Source organism: Strix aluco, chromosome 1 (genome assembly GCF_031877795.1).
Source record: "Strix aluco isolate bStrAlu1 chromosome 1, bStrAlu1.hap1, whole genome shotgun sequence".
NCBI classification, from domain to species: domain Eukaryota; kingdom Metazoa; phylum Chordata; class Aves; order Strigiformes; family Strigidae; genus Strix; species Strix aluco.
Window position 1 is genome coordinate 143,312,462 of NC_133931.1, and position 21,034 is coordinate 143,333,495.

Consider the following 21,034-nt stretch of genomic DNA (forward strand, 5'->3'; position numbering starts at 1 on the left):
AGTTGGGGAATGGACTTGGCAAGCCAGGAAATTATTGTCCTGTTCCTCTGAGACGGGAGTGAGCTCACGATCCATGCAGAGACCAGAAACACTGTGTCTGTGAATGCATCACTTTTCAGATAGGATCATTTTCTAAAAAAATGCATGTTTACTTCTGGGCCTTGATTATTAATTGCTTTGAAAACCAAAGGAACTCTGGATAAGAGCAAAGATGACTAAAGCAGTGTTAGCCTGCAGGGGTAAAGGCTGGTTTAACTTCTGCCAACTGCCAGTATTCCTAAGTGACCAAAACAGCAGCAAGTAACTCCAATGTGTGGGGCAGCTTCCTTCCTTCCTGCCACATCTCCTACTCCGTAAGTCAGAAAGACTACCTGGTCATTTCACTGTCTCCCTGTCTCCCATATATCCTCACTTTTTGCAGCAAGCTGCCTACGATTGTTTACCACGATTCTGTCTCCTTTAAATACAACGTATGGTATATAACACACACAGCTTGAGAAAAATCTGGCCCTTTCTTTCACAGTCATTTATACTTCAGTAACTACAGTATATTATGCCTATCTAAATATCCCTCCTGTTTCTATCATGTATAATATTCTTCATTTGCCATTGTAAATTTTGTAGCATCACTGGCCATTATAACTACTACCAAGCTACCTCCCTAAGGTAGTGATGCTTCAAGAGTGACACATTCCCCTGAGCACACAACAGGTCAGACTCTGAAGCTATTCACATTGTTCTGCAAGTGGATGACATTCCCACAATGTCTTTGAAAATGCTGGTATGTCAGCTGAGTTAGCAAAAGGTCTCAACCAGTTTAACTGTGAATAGAAAGAACAGAGAGGAAAGAAACTCTTCAGGTTACTTTTTTCACCAACTGCTAGGAGTGACTGCTATGCAGTAAGAAAGTAATTTTAACGCTTAAATTGTATTAGTGCAGATACTATGCATTTTTTTTTATATTTTAATTTGTAATGCAATTCCAAATATGTTTTGAACAAAATTACATTTAAAATAGCCAAAAGAAATTTGGCAAGATCCTATCTCCTCTGCATCCCCCCTTGGCTGCTGGGATCACTAAAAAGAAAAGAAGAAAGAAAAACTTGGAAGCTGGAATCTGTTTCAGTTTTAGTAGAGCTGAATGATATCTAAAATCCTTTCTGAACAGCATACGCTAATTAATTTCTCAAGTATTTTGAATGAAGGCTAATAAATAAAGCCTTACCATTCTAGAGACTGTTTCAATAATGCTAACATTGTGTAATATCAACAAGCTATCAATTCGAAAAGGATAATTTTAAAAATGATATAGCCTTACTCTGTAAACTAATATCTATGAGCCTTGTTAACCCAGGCTTTCAGAAAACTCATCGGTCAAAGTGAAATGAGCAATGAAGATTGGAACTCAAGTCTACCACATCCCATTTGCTTCACTGAAGTGAAAGACTTCAAGAGCCAATTGGAACCACTTAAACTATGAATAAGCACATGAAATTGTTTTTAATCAAACTAGAAAATGAAATGCATAATCATGTGTTAAAACCACCTTTAGGTTGTACAATTAAAACAAAAGCAAATGCCAATGTTAATGTTTTCTGGTTATTTTGTAAGTATTTTTCATTTCATATTCTTATTCTTATTTAAATATCCTGTCTAATATACTATCATAGATATTGTAAAGTCTTCATAATATGACCTGCATGAGGAAAAAGTAATTGGATTAATGTCTCTTTAAGAAACTTAATTTCACATGCTGCATCTATGCAGTAACCATCCAGTGTAAAATATTTATTGGCATAAGTTAGGGACAGTTGCATTACTTCGAAGTGGGAAAAGTGCTCAATATGTATGAATGAAAAAGCAAATCAATGGAAAGGATGAAGGTTGCAGATTCATTCTTCAAGGTTTGTTCTTAGCTCTCATCTGTTCCTTTCCATCTTTTGAAACATGCATTTATGTCATAACTACAAGAGTTTGAATCTGCCTGCAAAAGAATTTTATACTGGTGTCTGCTCTAATACACACACTTTCTTGTTTGTAAGAAATGAGGCTGATGTCCTAGCAAATCATTTATAAGCATATTTATTATTCTCTTTCTTTCCAACAGGACATGCTTTGTGGATCTGACACTTGTTAAGACAATTACAAACATTAGATTTTCAGAGATAAAAGTCCAAAGACTTAGAAGAGAAATGTCTCTCTCTGCCCACACACTGAAAGGAAGGGAGCACAATGAGCAGGACTTTACATCATAAAGTCAAAGTAAAACTTTAAATGCACTTAAATACCATTTTTGAAAAGTTATTTAAATTGCTATGGTCTAGTATCTCAGTGAAAGACACTGGAATGCCACCATTGCCCAGCTATAGAGGAGCAAGCAACTAAAAACTCTTTAGAATGAGTGACACCATTAATGTAACAAGATGCCTGGAAAATAATTCTGAAATTCACATAGTAGTTCCCAGAGTTTTACTGAAGCAACGAGTGTGGTAGTGTTGGGGAGAGGTAACAAAGACCTTCTTCCACTGACAGCCAGTAGTGGAACATCAGTCTGCTGCTAAATTTCGATCTGCAGCATAATGGCAAAACCAAAGCATTGAGCACAGATCCGCAGAAGAATGCAATGGTACCCTACCTAGGCTCATTACAAAATAAATACTCTGTTCAGAAGAGGGTGAAAAAAACTGAGGAAGAGTGGTATAGCACAAGCAGTAATCACTGCTAGTTAACTTATGCATTTATTGATTTACAGAATAAAGCTGCTGATGTGTACAAATGCAGATCCTTCCACAGTTTAATGCTGGTGTAAGAAGCATTTTTGTACTATGGTGTTCAGACAATATCAGACTCTGTGGAAGACACTAAACCCCATCAAAATGTAAAAATATGAATAGCCACATCAAACTACAATCTACGTCACTGAAACAGGGCAAAGATTCAGTTTGGGGACTGCAGGGGCTCAGACCTACCAGGTGAATATTACTGTCCATAATTACTTGGCTTTCAGTTGAAACTGCTGGTAACAAAGAAACCAGTATCTATTAAGTCATTAGATAGTGTGTACTGTTATTTTGTCTCATGCATTTTTAAAATATTCTACGCAAAGTTTTGTAATCCCTTTTTTTGTGTCCATGATGAAACAAGACCAATTTAATATTTACAACAACATATAGATAACAAAGAATACTTCTCAGTTAATGAAAGAATACTGCAATACTATTGAAAGGTGTGAACATTTGCATACATATTTAAGATTTCAATCTAAATCTCAAGCTTATTCCACCCTCTAGACCAATATTGAAGGATAAAATGGATAGTCTCATAGAGATCCAAAGAAAACTCTTGAGCAGCACTGCTAGTATTTCCAAAATCATCTTAAAACAAAATAGTGTGCACGCTCCCAGAAAAGCCAATTTCACTTTTTTATACTGCTTTTTGTTTGTCTTCAGAATGTGCTTTTTAAAATGTTGAGACCCAAACTCAGCTCCCCAGAGGCACTCGATGAAGCAACAGGCTACTGAACAGGCCGTCAGAAAGAAAACACGTTCTTGAATTAGTGTGTCATATGTTTTGCAATATGAGGTCTTTATTGATAGGAACATCAATAAGTGAATGTAGTATCTATATTTAAATAGAGGCAACAGTTATTTTTGAACATACTGCATAAATCCAAGAAACATGCATAGTTTGTATTATTTATTATGCCATAAAATCAACAGTTGAGAAAAAAGTGAGGCAACAGCCAGGAATGTAATAAAAACTGAGTTAATTCTATAAAAATGTGGAAAAAACAATTGAAAGGTAGTATCACGTAATAAGCAGTAAGTTTCTAAAACAAAACCATTTCTGAAACACACAGATTTTTATTTGCTACCACGAAAATCCACTTGCCAGCCTTAACATGAAGGCTTATCAATCTACTTGGAAATTATATGTATTTTCCTCTGTTTCCCCAACTCCTGCCTCAGGATATGAGGCAGAGCTAACAGCCATGTAAGTGTGAATATGCATGGCTGCGCTGCTGGAAGGTTCAAGATTCAAAGGGAAGATTTTTCTAAACAGTTCAGGTTTCATCTATTTTTGGCTGACACACAGTTAAAAAGGTTTGTGTGAAGAAAGGTAAAATCACTTTCTTAAGGTAAACATTTCAGCAAAAACTTAAGGTTATTAGCTAGCTATGCTCTTTAAGCTACCGGTGTGTACGTTGTACAGTTTGGGAAACCGAAGCAGGACGCTTTGCCACCACCTCTCCTAACAGCACTGGATCTGACGCAGAACCCCAAGATACCTTTCTCCATACTCCAAATTGTTCACTTCACCTTGGTCATTCTCAGCCAAAGAGCCAGGTTTGGCCCTGGGAGAGCACTTCACTTCCAACCCTGTAATTGTTTGGCTTTTGTAGAAGAATTCTTGTTACAACCATTTCAAAATCTAAATTTCATCAGCTCGTTCTCCTCCACTCATTACTTGATGCACACATTTAAAGAATGGTGAAACAAAATGTAGATATTATGTTCAATTATTTTTATTTTTGTATTATAACTCATTTGCTAGTTGCAGAGTCAAGGCCTTCCAGTTTAAATCCCCCCAACACCACTGAAATCCTTTGCATGTACATGTAGAACATTTACTTTCTAGTTCTCCTGATTAGAGTTCCCTTCTGCTATTTTACCCTTCTGCTAACTCATACTCACAGATAACCAGAGCTCTGTGAATTCTGTGTGTTCACATGCAGGCAGCCTTGTTATACGCACAGACATGAATTCTTTAAGAGGAAAGTTAAGAGCTTCCTGTAGTACACAGCAGAAGTTAAAAGCTACAGCTCTACAAATCATCAAACTAAAAAATGGATCTAATAGGGAGAGGGGAAATACTTTTTGCAGGAATATGCCCCAAAATGCCACCCACACTGCTTACTCACACCTGACTAGCTAGAGCAGGTCTAGAACTGCCATAATCATGACAATATGTTAAAATATGCACTCAATTTCAAAACTCGGATGATTTTATGATGTGCAGGGTGACAAATGCAAAATTCTAGTTAATATTGTTAATTCCATCTTAACTTTGTAAATCTGCCCATTTTGCATGCAATGACATAAGAAAATGAGTGATTTCATGATATAACTTTAATCTTTTGAACTGACTAGGTTTTATTACCATCATTAAAGCTCATGTAGTTTCACTAAAAGCAAGTCTTTGCTCTATAGATTTATTTCAGTTGTACATTATTTTGAGAAACCTTTTGTTTGCCAGCTTCTTTGGATTAAAAACTGTAATTCCTCAAACCTGGCGTCTTGCATTCAAGTTTTACACAGAGTTCTAGGTCATGGTGTTTTGTTTGCCTTTTTTTGAACCAAAATGAAATCAGTCATCAGATGTATTTTTAGCAGAGTGTAGGAGAATCAAGATATCTGGTTTAACCTTCAGTACTGTTACAGAGGTGTAGTACACAACTCTTCCATTTAAAATCCCACTGAACTAGTGGGAGCACTGTGGTAGTATTTTCCCCAGCATTGGACACTTTTAAGATTCAGCTGGACAGGGTGCTTGGCCATCTTGTCTAGACTGTGCTTTTGCCAAGGAAGGTTGGACCAGATGTCCCTTGAGGTCATTTCCAACCTGGTATTCTATGATTCTAAGATACTCAGCAAAGAACCAATCCTCTCCAGGCTCTCTTGCTGCTAAACTCAGCCAACAACTCACTCCCAGTTCTGAGGCAGATGTTCTTGCTTTTATGTCACTGTGCATCTCATGCACTAGAAGCTAATGTCAACATGAGTAAGATCTTAAAAATTTCTGTACTTTAGCATCAGGAAAAATAATGCCATTCACCTGTCAGTGTTATGTTCCTGCAAAGACAATGTGAGTTCTGAGTTTTAAATGAATTACAATGATGAAATTCACTGCACCCACCAACCTTCAGAAATTTTAATAAATATTTCAAATCCACTATTGCCAGATTTTGTGTTAGAAGGAAGAATTGTAAAAGATTTTGGGGCCAAAATGAAACTCACAAGAGCAATTCCATTGAGTTCCTTTCTTTTCTATCAAGTTTACTAAGGGACTACCAGTGCTTACAAAAAAGGAAAGTCTTCATTTAAAAAAAAAAAAAAAAAGAAAGAAAAAAATACTTCTGAAATTTTTCCAACCTCATAATACTTCCAAGGAGGGGGATATCTCAACCTCCCCAGGAAACCTGTGCCAGTGCTCTGTCACTCTCACTGTAAAAAAGTGTTTTCTGATATTCAGATGAAATCTCAAGTGTTTCAGTTTGTGCCCATTGCCTTTGGTCTTGTTGCTGGACACCACTGAAAAGAGCCTGGCTCTGTCTCCTTTATATCCTCCATTCAGATACTTCTACACTTTGGTAAGAGTCCCTCTGAGCCTTCTCTTCTCCAGGCTGAACAGTCCCAGCTCTCTCAGCCTTCCTCATAGGAGAGATGCTCCAGTCCCTTCACCATCTTGGTGGCCTTTTCCTGGACTCTCTCTAGTATGCCCATGGCTCTCTTGTATTGGGGAGTCCAGAACTGGACACAGGACTCCAGATATGGAGTACAGGGGAAGGATCACCTACTCTGACCTGCTGCCAACACTCCCAATGAAGTCCAGGATGCTATTAGCCTTCTTTGCTACAAGGGTGCATTGCTGGCTCATGCTCAATTTCATGTCCACCAGGACCCCCAGGTCCTTTTCTGCCAAGCGACTTTCCAGCCCCCAGCATATACTGAGGGTGCCTGGGGGTCTTCTTCCCCAGGTGCAGGACTTTGCAGTTCTCCTTGATGAACTTCACAAAGTTCCTGTCAGCCCAATTCTCCAACCTGTCAAGGTCTCTCTGGATGGCAGCACAACCATCTGGTATACAAGTCACCTCTCAGTTTTGTGTCACCTGCAAACTTGCTGAGAGTACATTCTGCTCCATCATTGAATTCATTAATAAAGATGTTAAACATGACTGAACCTAGTATTGACACCTGGGGTACACTGCTAGTTACCAGCTGACTAGACTTTGTGCCACTGATCACAATCCTCTGAGCCAGTTTTCAACCCACTTCACCTTGCTTATCCAGCCCATACATCAACAGCTCGTCTATGAGGATCTTATGGCAGTGTCAAAGGCTTTCCTGAAGTCCAGGTAGACAACATCCACTGCTCTCTCTCCCCTCATCTGCCCGGCCAGTCTTTTCATCGTAGAAAGTTATCAAGTTGGTCAAGCAGCACTTCCTCGTGGTGCATCCATGATGACCACTCCTGATGAACCTTCTTGCTCTTCATGTGCCTGGAAACAGTGCCCAGGATTAGCTGCTTCATCAGCTTCCCAGGGATCAAGGTGAGGCTGACTGGCTTAGTTCCCTGTGTCCTCCTTCTTAACCTTCTTGAAGATAGGAGTGACATTTGCTTCCCTCCAGTCCTCAATCACCTCTCCCAATTGCCATGATAGTTCAAAGATTATTGACAGTGGAAAAGTAAAGGAAATCCATAATGAAAAACACATTAAACATTAGTAACGGAAAATATGGCATCAGCTGAATATGGTGTCAGCGGTATACATGCTAATTTTCACATGCAACAGAATAAAATAGGAATAAGCCAAGACTTTCACTTTCTTTGCATGGATGTTAGAAAGAAAATACCATTCTCTCTTCTATGGCCTCCCTTCACGTACTAAGTCTTTCTGCTACCAATCCAACAAAAAGCATTCTTGCCAATAAAAGATGTTGGTACTCTGTCCTTCCTTTCTGATTCTCTGCTGAAAGCATCTCAGGCTTTAAGTAAATTTGTTAAATTTGCTATTCCCTATTTTTTAAGAGATCACACTGCATACAAACAGAAAGCAAGCCTATATTACCATTTCTACCTTTTTAGAAAGTAACATAATTTTCACGGGAAAAGTTAAAAAAATCCACAATTTATATCTGTTGAAATGTTTGGATCTTAGGAAAAATATACTGCATACAGGGTTTCAGTTCCTTAATGACAACTTATCTTTCCTTGTCTTATGACATCCTTCAGAAATTCCTTAGGACACCAGGCAAGGAGTGCAGAGTGGATCAGCTGTGGAGGGAAGAAGTCAATAAAAGAAGTTTGACAAGACGGAGCTGGGAATTATATAAGGGTCCTTGAACAGGAAAAGAAAGGAAAGTAATTTTGAAAGAATTCAGAGAAAACCAGAAATATTCTAAGCTCTCAGTGGGTATGACAGTGATCTTGGATTTGGAGAAAAAAGCTGTTTAGCAAACCTGTGATCAGTGCAAATAGTCACTTTCTCTTGCTGGAAATATGAGATTTGCAAGATAGAATTGCTAATGTCTTCACAAACATGGACAAAATGAAAGTGCTGGCACAGACTACCACATCCAGAGAAAGATTATTAGCGCATTCAGAACGTAATCTTTCAGAAGAATCACAAAATTCAAGGAGAGAATTTATAGGCTCTCAGACAAAATTAAGTTGTACTGAAAAGGCCTCTTTGCACATAAATGGCACCAAACAGAATGGCATCTAGCAAATGGTTCTAGGTAAGACAAAACAAACATGGATGCCAGTTTCACTACTTCCCTGTGGAAAGAGAGGAAGGATGCAAGCACTGAGAATTCTCCTTACAGAGTGGAGGTGCAGTGCCACTTCACTGCTTCACCTTCTATTCCTTATTTTTTGTATGTCAAAATATTGGAAAAACCCAACAGAAACAAACTTGTCCTTTACAGCTCTTGATTATGTGTGGACACATAGTGGACAAAGTTAGGAAAAATAGGTTATAATTGCACAGGGGTCGGTTAGAAGTAAAACAATAAAGAAACATCACCTGTGTGTGAACAAGAGGAAACAGGCTTGTGTAGATCGAAAAGGACTGCTTCCTAATAGATTAAGACAAGAGTTTTCTACAAGGTGGAGGTATATAAGTTGTCTACATCTTCACACTATGTTTAACATATAAGGACAGAGGCTACATAGCCATTTCTGTCTTGGCTGCCAAGAAAAGCCACAGGTCAAAGAGGACTCAAACTAGTTTCACTACCCACTTTTGGAAGGGGGCAGAAACAGGGAGAAACAGCTTGCACCCCTTGCTGACTTTCTTCTGTATGCTCAGTATCAGTCCTACGGTTGTTGGCTGGCACACAAGAAACATGCCTCAGCCAGCAGGACCACATTGCCTTTTTGCAGTAAGAAAGAAAACATCTGGTAAGCAGAATCTGTAAGAAGTTAGGGGAAGAAAACAGAATATGAAAGTCTTTCTTATACTAGACCTTCAGCCTGTTTGAAATATCAGCACAAGAAGGAATATACATTGTCTATATAACCCACAACTTGAGCAATCATCACTTGTCATGGAGTTTAAGCCACATAGGAAAGAACTTTATCTTAATACATGGGGTAGAAATTAAACGTATATACAAGCACAGAGATGTATTAAGAAACGATTCAGCATAGTGGTCATGGCTCTCTGAATCATAAAGTAAGTTAACAACATAAGCATGAAAAGTGAGCTTTTTTTAGGCTATATATTTATTAAAAGCAGTATTCATGTATGAATCCACCTTGGAAGAAAATAAGTGTCCTTGAGATGTTAGATTTTATCAGCCAAATTGAATGTCTGCATCAATGGCTCTCCCTAAAAGTCATAATTAGGTCATTAAAATATATTTAGAAAAATAGCCTGTAAAATAAAGTTAAAAAATACTCACCTTCATTTTATTTCATAGGTCACTGTTATACCATCTAATAAGATAATTAAAAACATGCAAGCAGCTGGTACTGAGGCTAAACAGATTAATGTAATAGTCTGTAGTCATATGTGCTGGCAAGGGGTTCACCTCTTTGGCGAGGAGAAGGTCAGCTGCCCTTGGGAAGGCAGGAGAAAGACAGTATTTCTACTTTCCAGTGACACTGCATTGCAGACACTGAAACTAGAGACCCACACCTATTTTTCTTTTCCTTTTGGTGAAGTCCAGCCAATTTGCACATCCAGAAAAGGCTTTAACCATAGCAGCAAAACAGTACAGTAGAGTGAGGCTCAAATATTTTCCTCAAGTTTCTTATGTTTTAAAGATGAAAGCTACTATATGTCCAAATCCTTGTTCAAATTTTTCTAATAGTGAATTTTGATGACATTTTCATAATTTCTTATTAGTAAAGGTTCTTCCCAAGTACACAAAGTACTATCAGAGCCTGAAGACCAACTAGAAAATTCTCTGGGACCTGACAGGACGCATTCACAAACTCAAAGAATATTTAGAAATATGTGCCAGTCACATGTGCTTTTCACTTACATTACTCACAAACTTTATGACCTAAAGGGAAATGCTCACTATCTGAAAATAAGCAGCATTAAATCTGTGCCATGATCAACACAAACAAGAGTCACAAACTCTAGAGTCACACCATCATATTAAAAATAGACCCACACAAATAGTTCTGGAGCATCATAAATATATCAAAGGATAATGATCTGACATCCTTTATACATACACTCATACTCAGAGTCTTGTACCGGATAGTGTAAAATTGTCCTTCAATATAGAAAGTGTTGGAATTTAGTCACACCCTCCTCCTCGCCATGTTTTGGTTTTGTTTTTGTTTTTTTTAATTGTGGTAAAAACAATATGCTCTTAAGAGCACTTTAATAGCAAAACATATTCGCATTCAAATATTTTTAAACATTTGGAGTTGCCTCTTCTCCTAAATAAATTGTGAAGAGACTGCTATTGATAAAACATAAAGCAGCTTTTGTTTTAGTAAAAATTTCCAGTAGAATTTTGTATGTATTAGCCTTCTGCAAGCATGACATCTACCATGATCCAAAGATGCCTTCGCTTCTTTTAGGGCAAAAATTCACTATCCAGTCTTTTTTAAATACAATAGACTGAAACACATTGGGTAAACAAGACTATCATCAGTTTTATCAAATTACTACCTTACTGAAACAATATTCATTGACAGAATCCTAAAATAAGTCCAAATCTCTAATGAGTCCTTAAAGAAATAACAACCATTTACCATCGTTACCTTTCAAGGTAGTTTAAGATTCACTTCTCGTCTTACATAAGGTATTAGCTGCTCATTTTTACTTAACATGCAGTCCAGAACTATAACTATCAACACAGCATTCAACCCAACCAGCAAATTTACAGCCAGACTCATTATATGATGGGAGTTACCTGCCACTAAGCAGAAAATATTCATTTCGCACCTTAAACACTGTAATACTACTTAATAACAGCGCTAGCTTGTCAACTATTAAAAGTCAGAGGTTTCTTTCATATATATGTACTCATATATATGTACACATATATATACTCTACTATCTTGCTTTATCATCTTGCTTCTAATTATAACAATAATACTCTGACAATGGTATATAGGATTGCTTTTAAAATATTAATTAACTTTAGTTTTGTAAATTGGGCTGTAATCCTCTGACAAAATAGGATTATTATTCACTGGAAGTCGTACCCAACGTCATATTTATTATATGCACTTTGGACTAAGGAATACAGAGATACAAAGCCCAGCTTTAATCTCCACTCATTTGTGGAGCATTAAAGATGGTTGAGGATTCACTGTGGTTTAGGTTGATTTAAGTAAATGGTACCATGCACTGCCCTCTCACTTCTAGCTGTCTATGCTAGCTACTTTTCTTGCACTGGCACCGATACCCACCTGAACCTTTGGCAGGTGGACACTGTGAACCAAGTAATCATAAAGCTGTCTCTACAAAGAACAAATAGGTTGGGCTAGGTTAGCTCCCTGGGCTGGCTCCCTGAGAGATGAGTGCTACTGGATGAGTGGTGAAGGGGTGTCACATACCATGACAAGGGGTAGGAAGAAAGGGTTGGACCCCAGCCCCACAGCTTACACTCTTGTGGAACCAGAGCCTAGCTGAAGCTGGCTTGTTCTTCTTCAAGTGTTACACCTTGGCAGGTACAACAGTTGGGGCTCTGGAGTTAATGACTTTCAGGAATAAGTGTCCTGGAATTAATGGCAGAGAGAGCTCTCAACTCCTTTCTTTCACTGATCTGACTAAATTCTATCTTGCCTATTTTTCAGAGACTACTTCATGGTCTTTGTATCTACATATGTTTCTCACCCAAAACCCACGAAGATTATTCTGCGTGGTATTTTTGAGTCCTTCTTTTGACTTAGATAGTATGTTGCATGCATTAGAGAACACAAATATGACAAGAAATCAAGTCAGACAGAACCCTGAAATGGATTTGCTAACATATTTTTCTCCAAGTGAACATGCTAACTACTCTCAAAGGGTTTTGCATCATCACAAAGTAGGTTTCATTAGAGCAGACTTACTAGAACACAGAAAATTGGAAGGATTTGTAAATCAAACCTCCCCTGTCCCACTGTGTCCCTGCAGGCACACCCTTTTTTCCAACCTTGCTCTCAGTCCAGAAGGCTCCTCTGGGTGTTTGAATCTCAACAAACTCTTTGCTGTTCCCTCTAGGTCCTTACGAAATGTTTTTCTTTTCAACATCCTCAAGACCAGGCTGTTTGCTCCCTGCTCTCCTCAGCCACCTCTCAGTCTCCAGCCTGCAACAGTTTCTCCAGGCATTGTGTCCCTCCCTGCCACCCCGCACCTGAAGGCTCCTCACGCCCAGCACAGCTCACTGCCTGCAAGAGGGTGTGATATTCCTCACTCACTCAGCCAGCTGCAACCAGGGCAAGGCAAACAGGCAGGTTCCTCCTGCCTGCCTACACCTCTTTGAATTACAGACTCTAGTAGACTACAAACAAAAAAAATGAAGAAGATGCTATCCATCATAGTTCACTAAATTAATCCAAAATAATCATATGGTAAGCTTGCTTTATTTTATCATACTTAAGCATCAAAATCAGATGCAGTCATTCTGGCTAGCACGAATCTTACTATACGAATTTACCAGTCACAAGGACAAAGATTTAGTATTGGTAGCAGAGGCAGTATTTTGCCGGCTGAAAGATGAAACTACCTATCTGCTGATTACCCTTCTGTGCTTTCAAGTACAAGACACCCTCTGGTATGTACCCAAGCAAGACTCAAGCTCAGTAACTGTGCTGCAAAAAGTTGCTCAGCATTGTGGGGATTCTAAATGATTTCCTGCGAGAAAATGGACATGTGAGCAATCCTGCATATGAGCAAGACTGGTAAAGCCTCAGCTTCGGCAAGGACATAACCCGGAAAGAATGAGGAAGAACGCAGGAAGTTAAACAACTTCAGGGTGTGAGTTTGGGTGGAGAAGGACTTTGTACAATGCCAATGTGGCAGTTTTTACCCAATCAAGAGAAAGCTTAAGGTGCATGTGCAAAGCTAACTGTCCAATCAGAAAGAATTATATCATGTGATTATATCATGTGATTCTCACCAACATTATAAAAGGCTTGCTTCACTACAATAAAATTGGCATTGCTTGATCACATTGATCGTGTGCATGTCCTTATCTCCCACACAGCATCATATTTCTTTAACTGCTGTTTATTACTGATAGAATTGAAATATTATTTTCCTGTCAGAAAACCTCAAATTTAACAAATCCTGGCTTTGGTGTTTGACATGGAATAATGAGCAAATAGAGTTCCATATGGTCCATAGCTCCAGCTACTTTGGAAAAGATCAGAATGGTGATCCTTGGTGAGTTAAATATTTCAACATTTAGCTTAGCTGCTATGAGTTTAGGTGAGAATTTGTACTTTATTGCATACGTGGGAGAAAAAAGAAAACAAAAAACAACCTTAAAAATATTTAGATTTACAAATGTCCTGTACTTTCATTAGTTAAGCATTTTGAACAGGTTTCTCAAAAAAATAGTCCAGAAAACAACTTTTTAGATCATCCCTTAATTAAGTCCTTCATGTTAAGTCAATTACAATTTAGATTTTATAATACTCTTAAAATATACGGACTTGTTCTTTTGCTTTACAAAGATTATGCTGCTTATTATGTTAATTTTTAAAGTTAGAAAATGAATATTAAAAATTACCAACCTGTAAGAAATAAATGTTCCATCAGAATCTGAGGTGTGGTGTGCGCTTCCATTTTCATTTGATCCTCCTAATACAAAAATAAAACACCTTTGTTATAAGACAAACCCTGAAAATAAATAATACAATATCAGTGCAAATTGAAACTGATTTTACCATATATGCTAACTTTAGTTTATGACAAATCTTACATAGAAAAGTCTCAACTTTACATCTTCAAATTCTTACAGCTGGAAAGAGGGACAGCTAGCCTTCGTGTTCAATTTGGAATCTGAATGTTCTGAAAATCTGAGATTTAATTTCAGTTAAGGTTTTGATTGAGGTACTTCTCGACTTATTAAACACAATTTTACTAGTATGAGGTTACAGAGGTATACTATATAAATAGATGAGTTTGATTTTACTAAAATTAAGTCAATGAATGTGAAAGTTCATCTATTTTGTGAATAGAGTTCACTGTATGATACCAGATATTTTTTTGTCATAGCACACATTCAAAGCTTCTCTGAAATTACCTAAGGAACATGTCTACAAAACACCTTGTTTTACATCCTGTGAGCTGTTTATATGTAGAACAGTGACGTTCATAGAAACCAAGGATTACAAGGAAACCTTCCTCTATAATAACTACTTCTACTGAAGAACTGTTAAAATCCAGAAAGAATCATCTATTTTTCAAAGCAAATTTATTCATGTCCTGTTTTATACTATTTATTCTTGCCCAACCTGTCATTTAGCTTGAGAATTCTTCTACGTTCCTGTGTATTTCCTTAATTCATTTACAGATAGCATCACACACCTTTGTGTCCTCTGTTCTGCTTACTGAAATCAAGTTCTTTCAGGCTTTTTCCTAAATAAGACTCCTTATTCCCTGTTTTGTTTAAATCAGTCCTTCTTACACATGGAAAAGAAGGGACAGGAGCTGTAGACCACATACTAAAAGTTTAATCAGTTGATTCTTTCAACAGTGGTTTTCTTCTCTACCAAAAAATCTTGCTCAGTACAGTCTATAGTCACGCCACACCATTTCGCAGTTTTATAGCCATCCTTATCCAACACTCCTACATGTTTACTCTCCGTTGTTATTACAAAAAGAAGTTTGCAGTTTACAGTAAAAATTCTTGCTAGTACAATACTGTATGTCACACCATTCTGTTTCTAGTCCCCTCTTCCTCAGGAAGGACCAGTCCTACCTGAATACTCTATTTGTGCTTGCACTGGATACTACCCTCTAATATTTTTTCTTCACAAAAGTCAAACAGTGCAGTCTCTCGCTTTATGGCAAGACAACAAATGAAAATATTGGAAAAGATCAGTTCTACCGCAAACTCCACTAAAAAAAATTATTTCATTAAAATCTGCATTTCTCTATTCATCTTATAATTACTACACTTCACTAATCCTCATCCTTTCTATTTCATAACATCTCCTGGGGCACTACATTAGATGGTTTACTCAGGTCCAGATAGACTTAACGTATTTCCTTAATGTATATTTTGAAAGGTCAGCAGGTTAGCAGGGCACAATTTCCCATTCAACAAAAACCCCACACTAAAAGTTATGCCATTTGCTTTTCGTTTCTCTTGTACTTCTTCCTTAAAAACTTTTCTAAAGCCCTGCACAGATAATAGCCAACCTCTATAACTGCTTTGCTATCACTTTTTTTCCTCTTAATCTAAGTACAGGTACTACATTTCCTCTCCTTCTTCCCCAGAAAAATTCTTTAAATAGTCAAGTAATATTTTCTTGTTAGTTTAAATTCCCTTCTTACGATCTAATCCAACTTAACTTTTACTAATTGTCACTAAAACCTCACACTTTCTGATATCCAGGAGGTAGCATTCCTTGCAGATCAAGCTTTTTTTTCTGTTTCTTTTGGGATCTTTGCGTACTCCAGACATTCCTTAAAAAGTATTTAATCATACAGTTTGTCATATAACTTCCCTTCCAACTGTTTTTTTCTCATCTAATTTGGAGTGCATTTTATTAACTTTTGCACCTTTGTCTAAAATAAATCCCAAACCTCTACTGCATTTTAGCCTAAATCGCTCAGTCCGGCTGATTTCACTAATTAGCTTTCTCAATTTATTTTGAAAATGGAAATCCTACTTAATCAATCTGCTTTTTGTTTGCTAAATTTAAATAAATTAACACCACCAGATATTTCATCCAGGAGCTGACCCTCCCATTATTAATAACTATCTGTTCCTTTTTTTCTTATATCTTAGAAAATAGTCTCCCATATTGGGACAAATTTAAGTAATACGCTTTTTCTTCTATTACCCACCTCCACATCTGATCCTGAGCATTCAGAGAAATGACTGAATTATGTTCGGTCGCTTTTAAAGCCATATGGCTAGGTGCAGTGATACTGGGAAATTGTTTATAAGGACACAGCACATCAAAACAGATCCTGAATGCACTACTGCACTTTATTTATACTTCGACAACTCCTAAACATTCACCTATCACACTAGTCAGACTGAAAAAGAAAACTCATTCACAAAGCTAAGTTCATATGCGGCAAAAAATATTTTGGGACTGTTTTCAAGAACCTTCGCAACATGATCTTCCTTTCTGAAGAATGAGGTTTAAGAATATGTCAAAGAATGTAAGGCCTTTACCATCTTTCAACTAAACCATTTGTCCTGCTTGAAGAGTCCCCAGGACTCCACAAAGAAAACCAGCACCTTCGTGATAAAAGTTGTTCTTTCATCAGGACCGCACAATGACATTTGGTGGGATGCTGGGTGTGCTACATCCACTGAATTGTCCTTCACAAGCTACTCTAAGTGTAGTTTGCTTTATTCTGAAGCACTCTCCTAAAAGACAATAATTTCCTTTATTTAAATGACCACCACAATATTTTAGCATTCTTAATTGTATACTCAATAAATCTCATATTCATACAAGTTATTGTTGGTTTTTTGAGAGATGCTTTTGCTGCTTCATCATATCATTAGCAGCAGCTACCAAAACTGGATAGGACTAGGTACGTTCAGCTCTCAAAAACAGGATTTAGTGGAGTGGGCATTTCTGTGGTTGTTTTCTTGCTCCATCCACTTTAAGACAGATATTCTGTTATGACATCTTGAAAGATGATTTACATGTCTTTCACTGAGAGTGATAAAACTGATAAAGCAAAGTGCAAAGTATTCATTGACTTAACAGATTTCCTAATTTTTACCTACTTTTATTCAAAAGGCTTTCTAGCAAATCCTGTAAACTTTCATAGTCAGCAATACCTGAGAACAAATGGGACAGGTGCTTCACTAACTAATGACAATAAGCTGTGAGAATCCATGCCCTCGATCACCTCTCCTCAGGCAAGTTCCAGTTTCTCCTCCTTTTGAAAGGTATGGTGAACTCCCAGTAGAACAGATAGATTACTTGTATCTTCAGCAATAATGACCCAACTTTCTGGTAAAATTAGGTTGTATACTGAACAGTTATGAATATAAGATTCATGACACTGGTAATAGAATTTGTGGTCTCCTTTAAAAATCCTAACTGATTCAGTATTATCATAATATTTAGATCCTTTCTGAAACTCAAAAATGAGAAGGGCTCTGTTGAATAAGAGAATGCTCTACCACCCCTGACACACACCTCCTGAAAAGGTTTCCAAACTTCAAATGCAAAAGCTAGGGAAAAAAAAAATTAAAATAAATCTTATCACACTTTCAGAGGAAAGAGAAGGGAAACAACGAGACCATAACAAGCATCAGTATCAAAGTAAGTACAGCTAAGGTGCTGTACTTTCAGCACTAGAGCAGTCACTGGTTTTAATACAATAATAAAATAAGGCAGTATCCTTTCAAAGGGACTGAAAATCATCTGGTTATCTTTCTTGCTGCTGCTTTAACTGGAAAAACTCCCTCTCCTCCGAATGAACACTCTCTCCTGAAAGAATTCGGTTCTATTGCCCTGTTTTGATAAAGGCTGTTCTTGTGCACGGAGACCAAGGGCTAAAGGGAGCTGGGACTTGGGTAGCTGGAACCTGGTACTACTGGACACAGCTGGAGGCCGTTTCAAGGGAATTTGCATAACCTGAAATTGATGCTTTTACTAACCAGTCAAAAAAACCCCATTTCAAATGCTGGCTTCTTTGAATTTCAGAGATGCATGGAGAAGGATTTGTAAACTGTACATTTACCAGGGTACTAGATTCACCCAGAACACACAGGCTTGTCACTTCAGGAACTGTTTTCTTGTAAGAACATGTTTGAGACTGTAGACGTAGCATAAAATAGATGAAACCAGGACAAGGAGGATGCCAGATACACTTTCTGAAGATTATCTGAAAACCATGTGTAGAAATTGTAACAAGGAGAAGCCTAATTTAAATACACACACTATTTCAGTATTTTTTTTTTAGCAGCTTATTATAATGACAGTATAATACCTTCTCAAATAAGATCTTTTTCAAGGTGCAGTGCACAGTTTCCACTTCAAGCAATAAGAAGAAACTGGATAGCATTTCAGAGCCCCAGTCCAAGAGCGGGAAGATGCTCTGGGTATGTACCAGGCACAATGACCACTCTGAGCTTAAGCATGTGTTCAAACAAGAATAAGAAAGCACGTGAACAACGATGTAGGGATCAGACATTTCTCACTCATCTCCTTCATTACCTCTCTAAAACCAGCTATTTTCTGTGAGATGCAAATACTCAGCACAGGAGTTCTTATGGAGAAGTGGTGGTATACTATCATAACCAGCTGCAAGTCTACAAAGACAAAAAGCTTGAGTGACATCCCCTTACTCCTACTCTCTACACTCCTACTTTTAAAAATAATTGAACTTTGTTTTTTTTTTCCTTTTGAAAATATGTTTCGATACTGAAGAAATGTCTTTACATATATACATATTTCTGTATGTATGTGCACACACATATGCATGTCTGTGTGTGGGCACACATGTATATTTATGTAGTGCTAACTGGTTTACCAATCTTGTGTTAGCTATAAAAGGGTTTTATGGCTGGCAGTTTAAGAATTTGTGATAAAAGTGATCCCACTTAGGAAATCAAACTGCGCATTCCCCTGTTTACAAGTGTCAAAATGGAGACAGATCTCTCTGCTGGCAAGTTTGCACTCCGCTTAATATTTTCTTTGTATTCTAATCAAAGGCTAAAATGTTGTTAAAAAACAAAATTTATCGAACAGTTGTGAAAATTTAAGTTCAGGTTGATATAAAACACTCGATCATTAATGCAGTGTTTTATGATTAGAGACAAGGAAAATTTTAACAAACACTGCTTGCAGTCTAAGGTTGTCAATTCTTATAACATGACTTCCAAATTCCATGCTATATTCATTTTCAGCATATTTAAAGCTTAATAATTTAATGATTTATCCAATTTTAATTTATACTTTCAAAACCACTTTGAACAATCTGAGGTGCCACTGGAGATCATAACAGTGGTCCTGGTTAAGTCAAATAATAATTATAGCGCTTTCACTTTAAAGATGAGATTATTTTTAATTATTGAGTGAAGTACTTGAGGTACCATACTTATATAATTACGCTACTCATTAAATGGTTATTGAAAGCTGAAATGTAATTTTAATGACAGCTACCTATTTTTCTTTGCACACTTTATAGATGACAGATCAGTCAGGAATTCTAGTTTGCTCAAAAAATCCTTGCAGCTGCACTAGTTCTTTCAGGTGTAAAACAATTAAGCTGTTCTTTTTTTAAAACTTTAAACATTTTTTTTCTCAGATGATATTTATATAATATACAGGAACTAGTGAAAACAGAACGACAATGCATGGATATTTTTTCTTCTTCGCAATAACACCAAAATTCTGGCCCTAAACTATATACATTCCAAACAATATCCCCAAAAAACTAGTGACAATACAAATATGGAAGAATGATTTTAGTCAAAATGTGTTCCTCATATAATGCAAACAAAAAAAAAAATTGCTTAACAGATTGCAGACCTTTATTGTGAGTATAAAGGGGTAATCAACATACAATAAGCATTTTACTATGCATTAAAACTATATATAATGCCACGAGACTCCTTTGCTTTTTGTAACACCAAGGTTCACAACTCTTCAAACATAAAATTCCTTCATAGTATTTACTCCACAGATAGATATTCATCAAACTGATCTGGATAAAATTAATTCTAATATGTAGGAATCTCTGACAACTGACACCACAGAGTTGTAGTCCCAGAAATGGGCACCTAAAGACTTATGTTCTGCATTTTAATCCCTTATATGCGATGTTTGAAATTCAGTGTATTTGAGCATTGTTCCAAAGGCCGGTATCTTGTTCAAATTAAGCTTTTCTTTTTCACAATGAAAACCAAACAGAAGAGTAAATTTGTTTCATTAACAATATTAAAGCAAAGATTTCTGAGTTCGCTATATGGGGAAAAGGCAATAAAGTTTTGAAGAGGGAAAAACTGCTTTGTTCCTTCAATCCCCTAGTTGAAATTAATTATAGCAAATGTTTATGAAAACATCTGTTCCATACAGTTATAAATTCTTAATTTTAGCATGGGCGATTCCAGGCTCCTCTATTATTTTGAGAGAGAGCAGTCTGACAATTGAAAGGTTTACAAAAGAGCAGACTATTTGTATTTCTACAGCACCAAATATGCAGTTTGGAAAGTCTTCAGGATCTCTGCAGAAAGAAAAAAAACCCCACAAAACCAAAAAGACTGAGACAACTGAAGCTTTCCAATTTGGGTCCGCTGACAGACCAAAATGGCAGTAGGAGGAGAAAAAATAAAAATAAAAGGAGAACTAATCCCAAAACATACGGAAAATTGAGATTTTACTACATAAACTAGATCTTTAAAGAGTAAAACACAGCGGAGCTATGGATTCCTCTGTTCTGTATTTTGATAGATTCCGAGGAGCGAGGGAGGGAAGCTGACGGCATTGCCGCATCGTGTCAAGAGAGGGTGCTGCAGAGTTTAAGATGATGCAGCCGCTGCTCCACTTCTGAAGCTCCACCGTCGGTACCAGCAGCCCCTATGCTGCAGACAATCTTTCGGACTTTTTACATAACACCCTCGCAACTACAGTGTTAAATTCAATT

General features: G+C 37.2%; 1 protein-coding gene across 7 annotated transcripts in view; it reads right to left on the reverse strand.

Annotated features, from left to right (window-relative positions):
- Positions 1 to 21,034, reverse strand: part of TBC1D5 (TBC1 domain family member 5) — a 328,963-nt gene that overhangs the window by 152,905 nt on the left and 155,024 nt on the right. For all 7 annotated transcript variants that reach the window (XM_074838561.1, XM_074838552.1, XM_074838516.1 and 4 more), the window contains one exon: positions 13,975 to 14,041. In XM_074838561.1, coding sequence (XP_074694662.1) covers positions 13,975 to 14,041 — 67 coding nt within the window. The remainder of the gene's footprint in view (positions 1 to 13,974; positions 14,042 to 21,034) is intronic.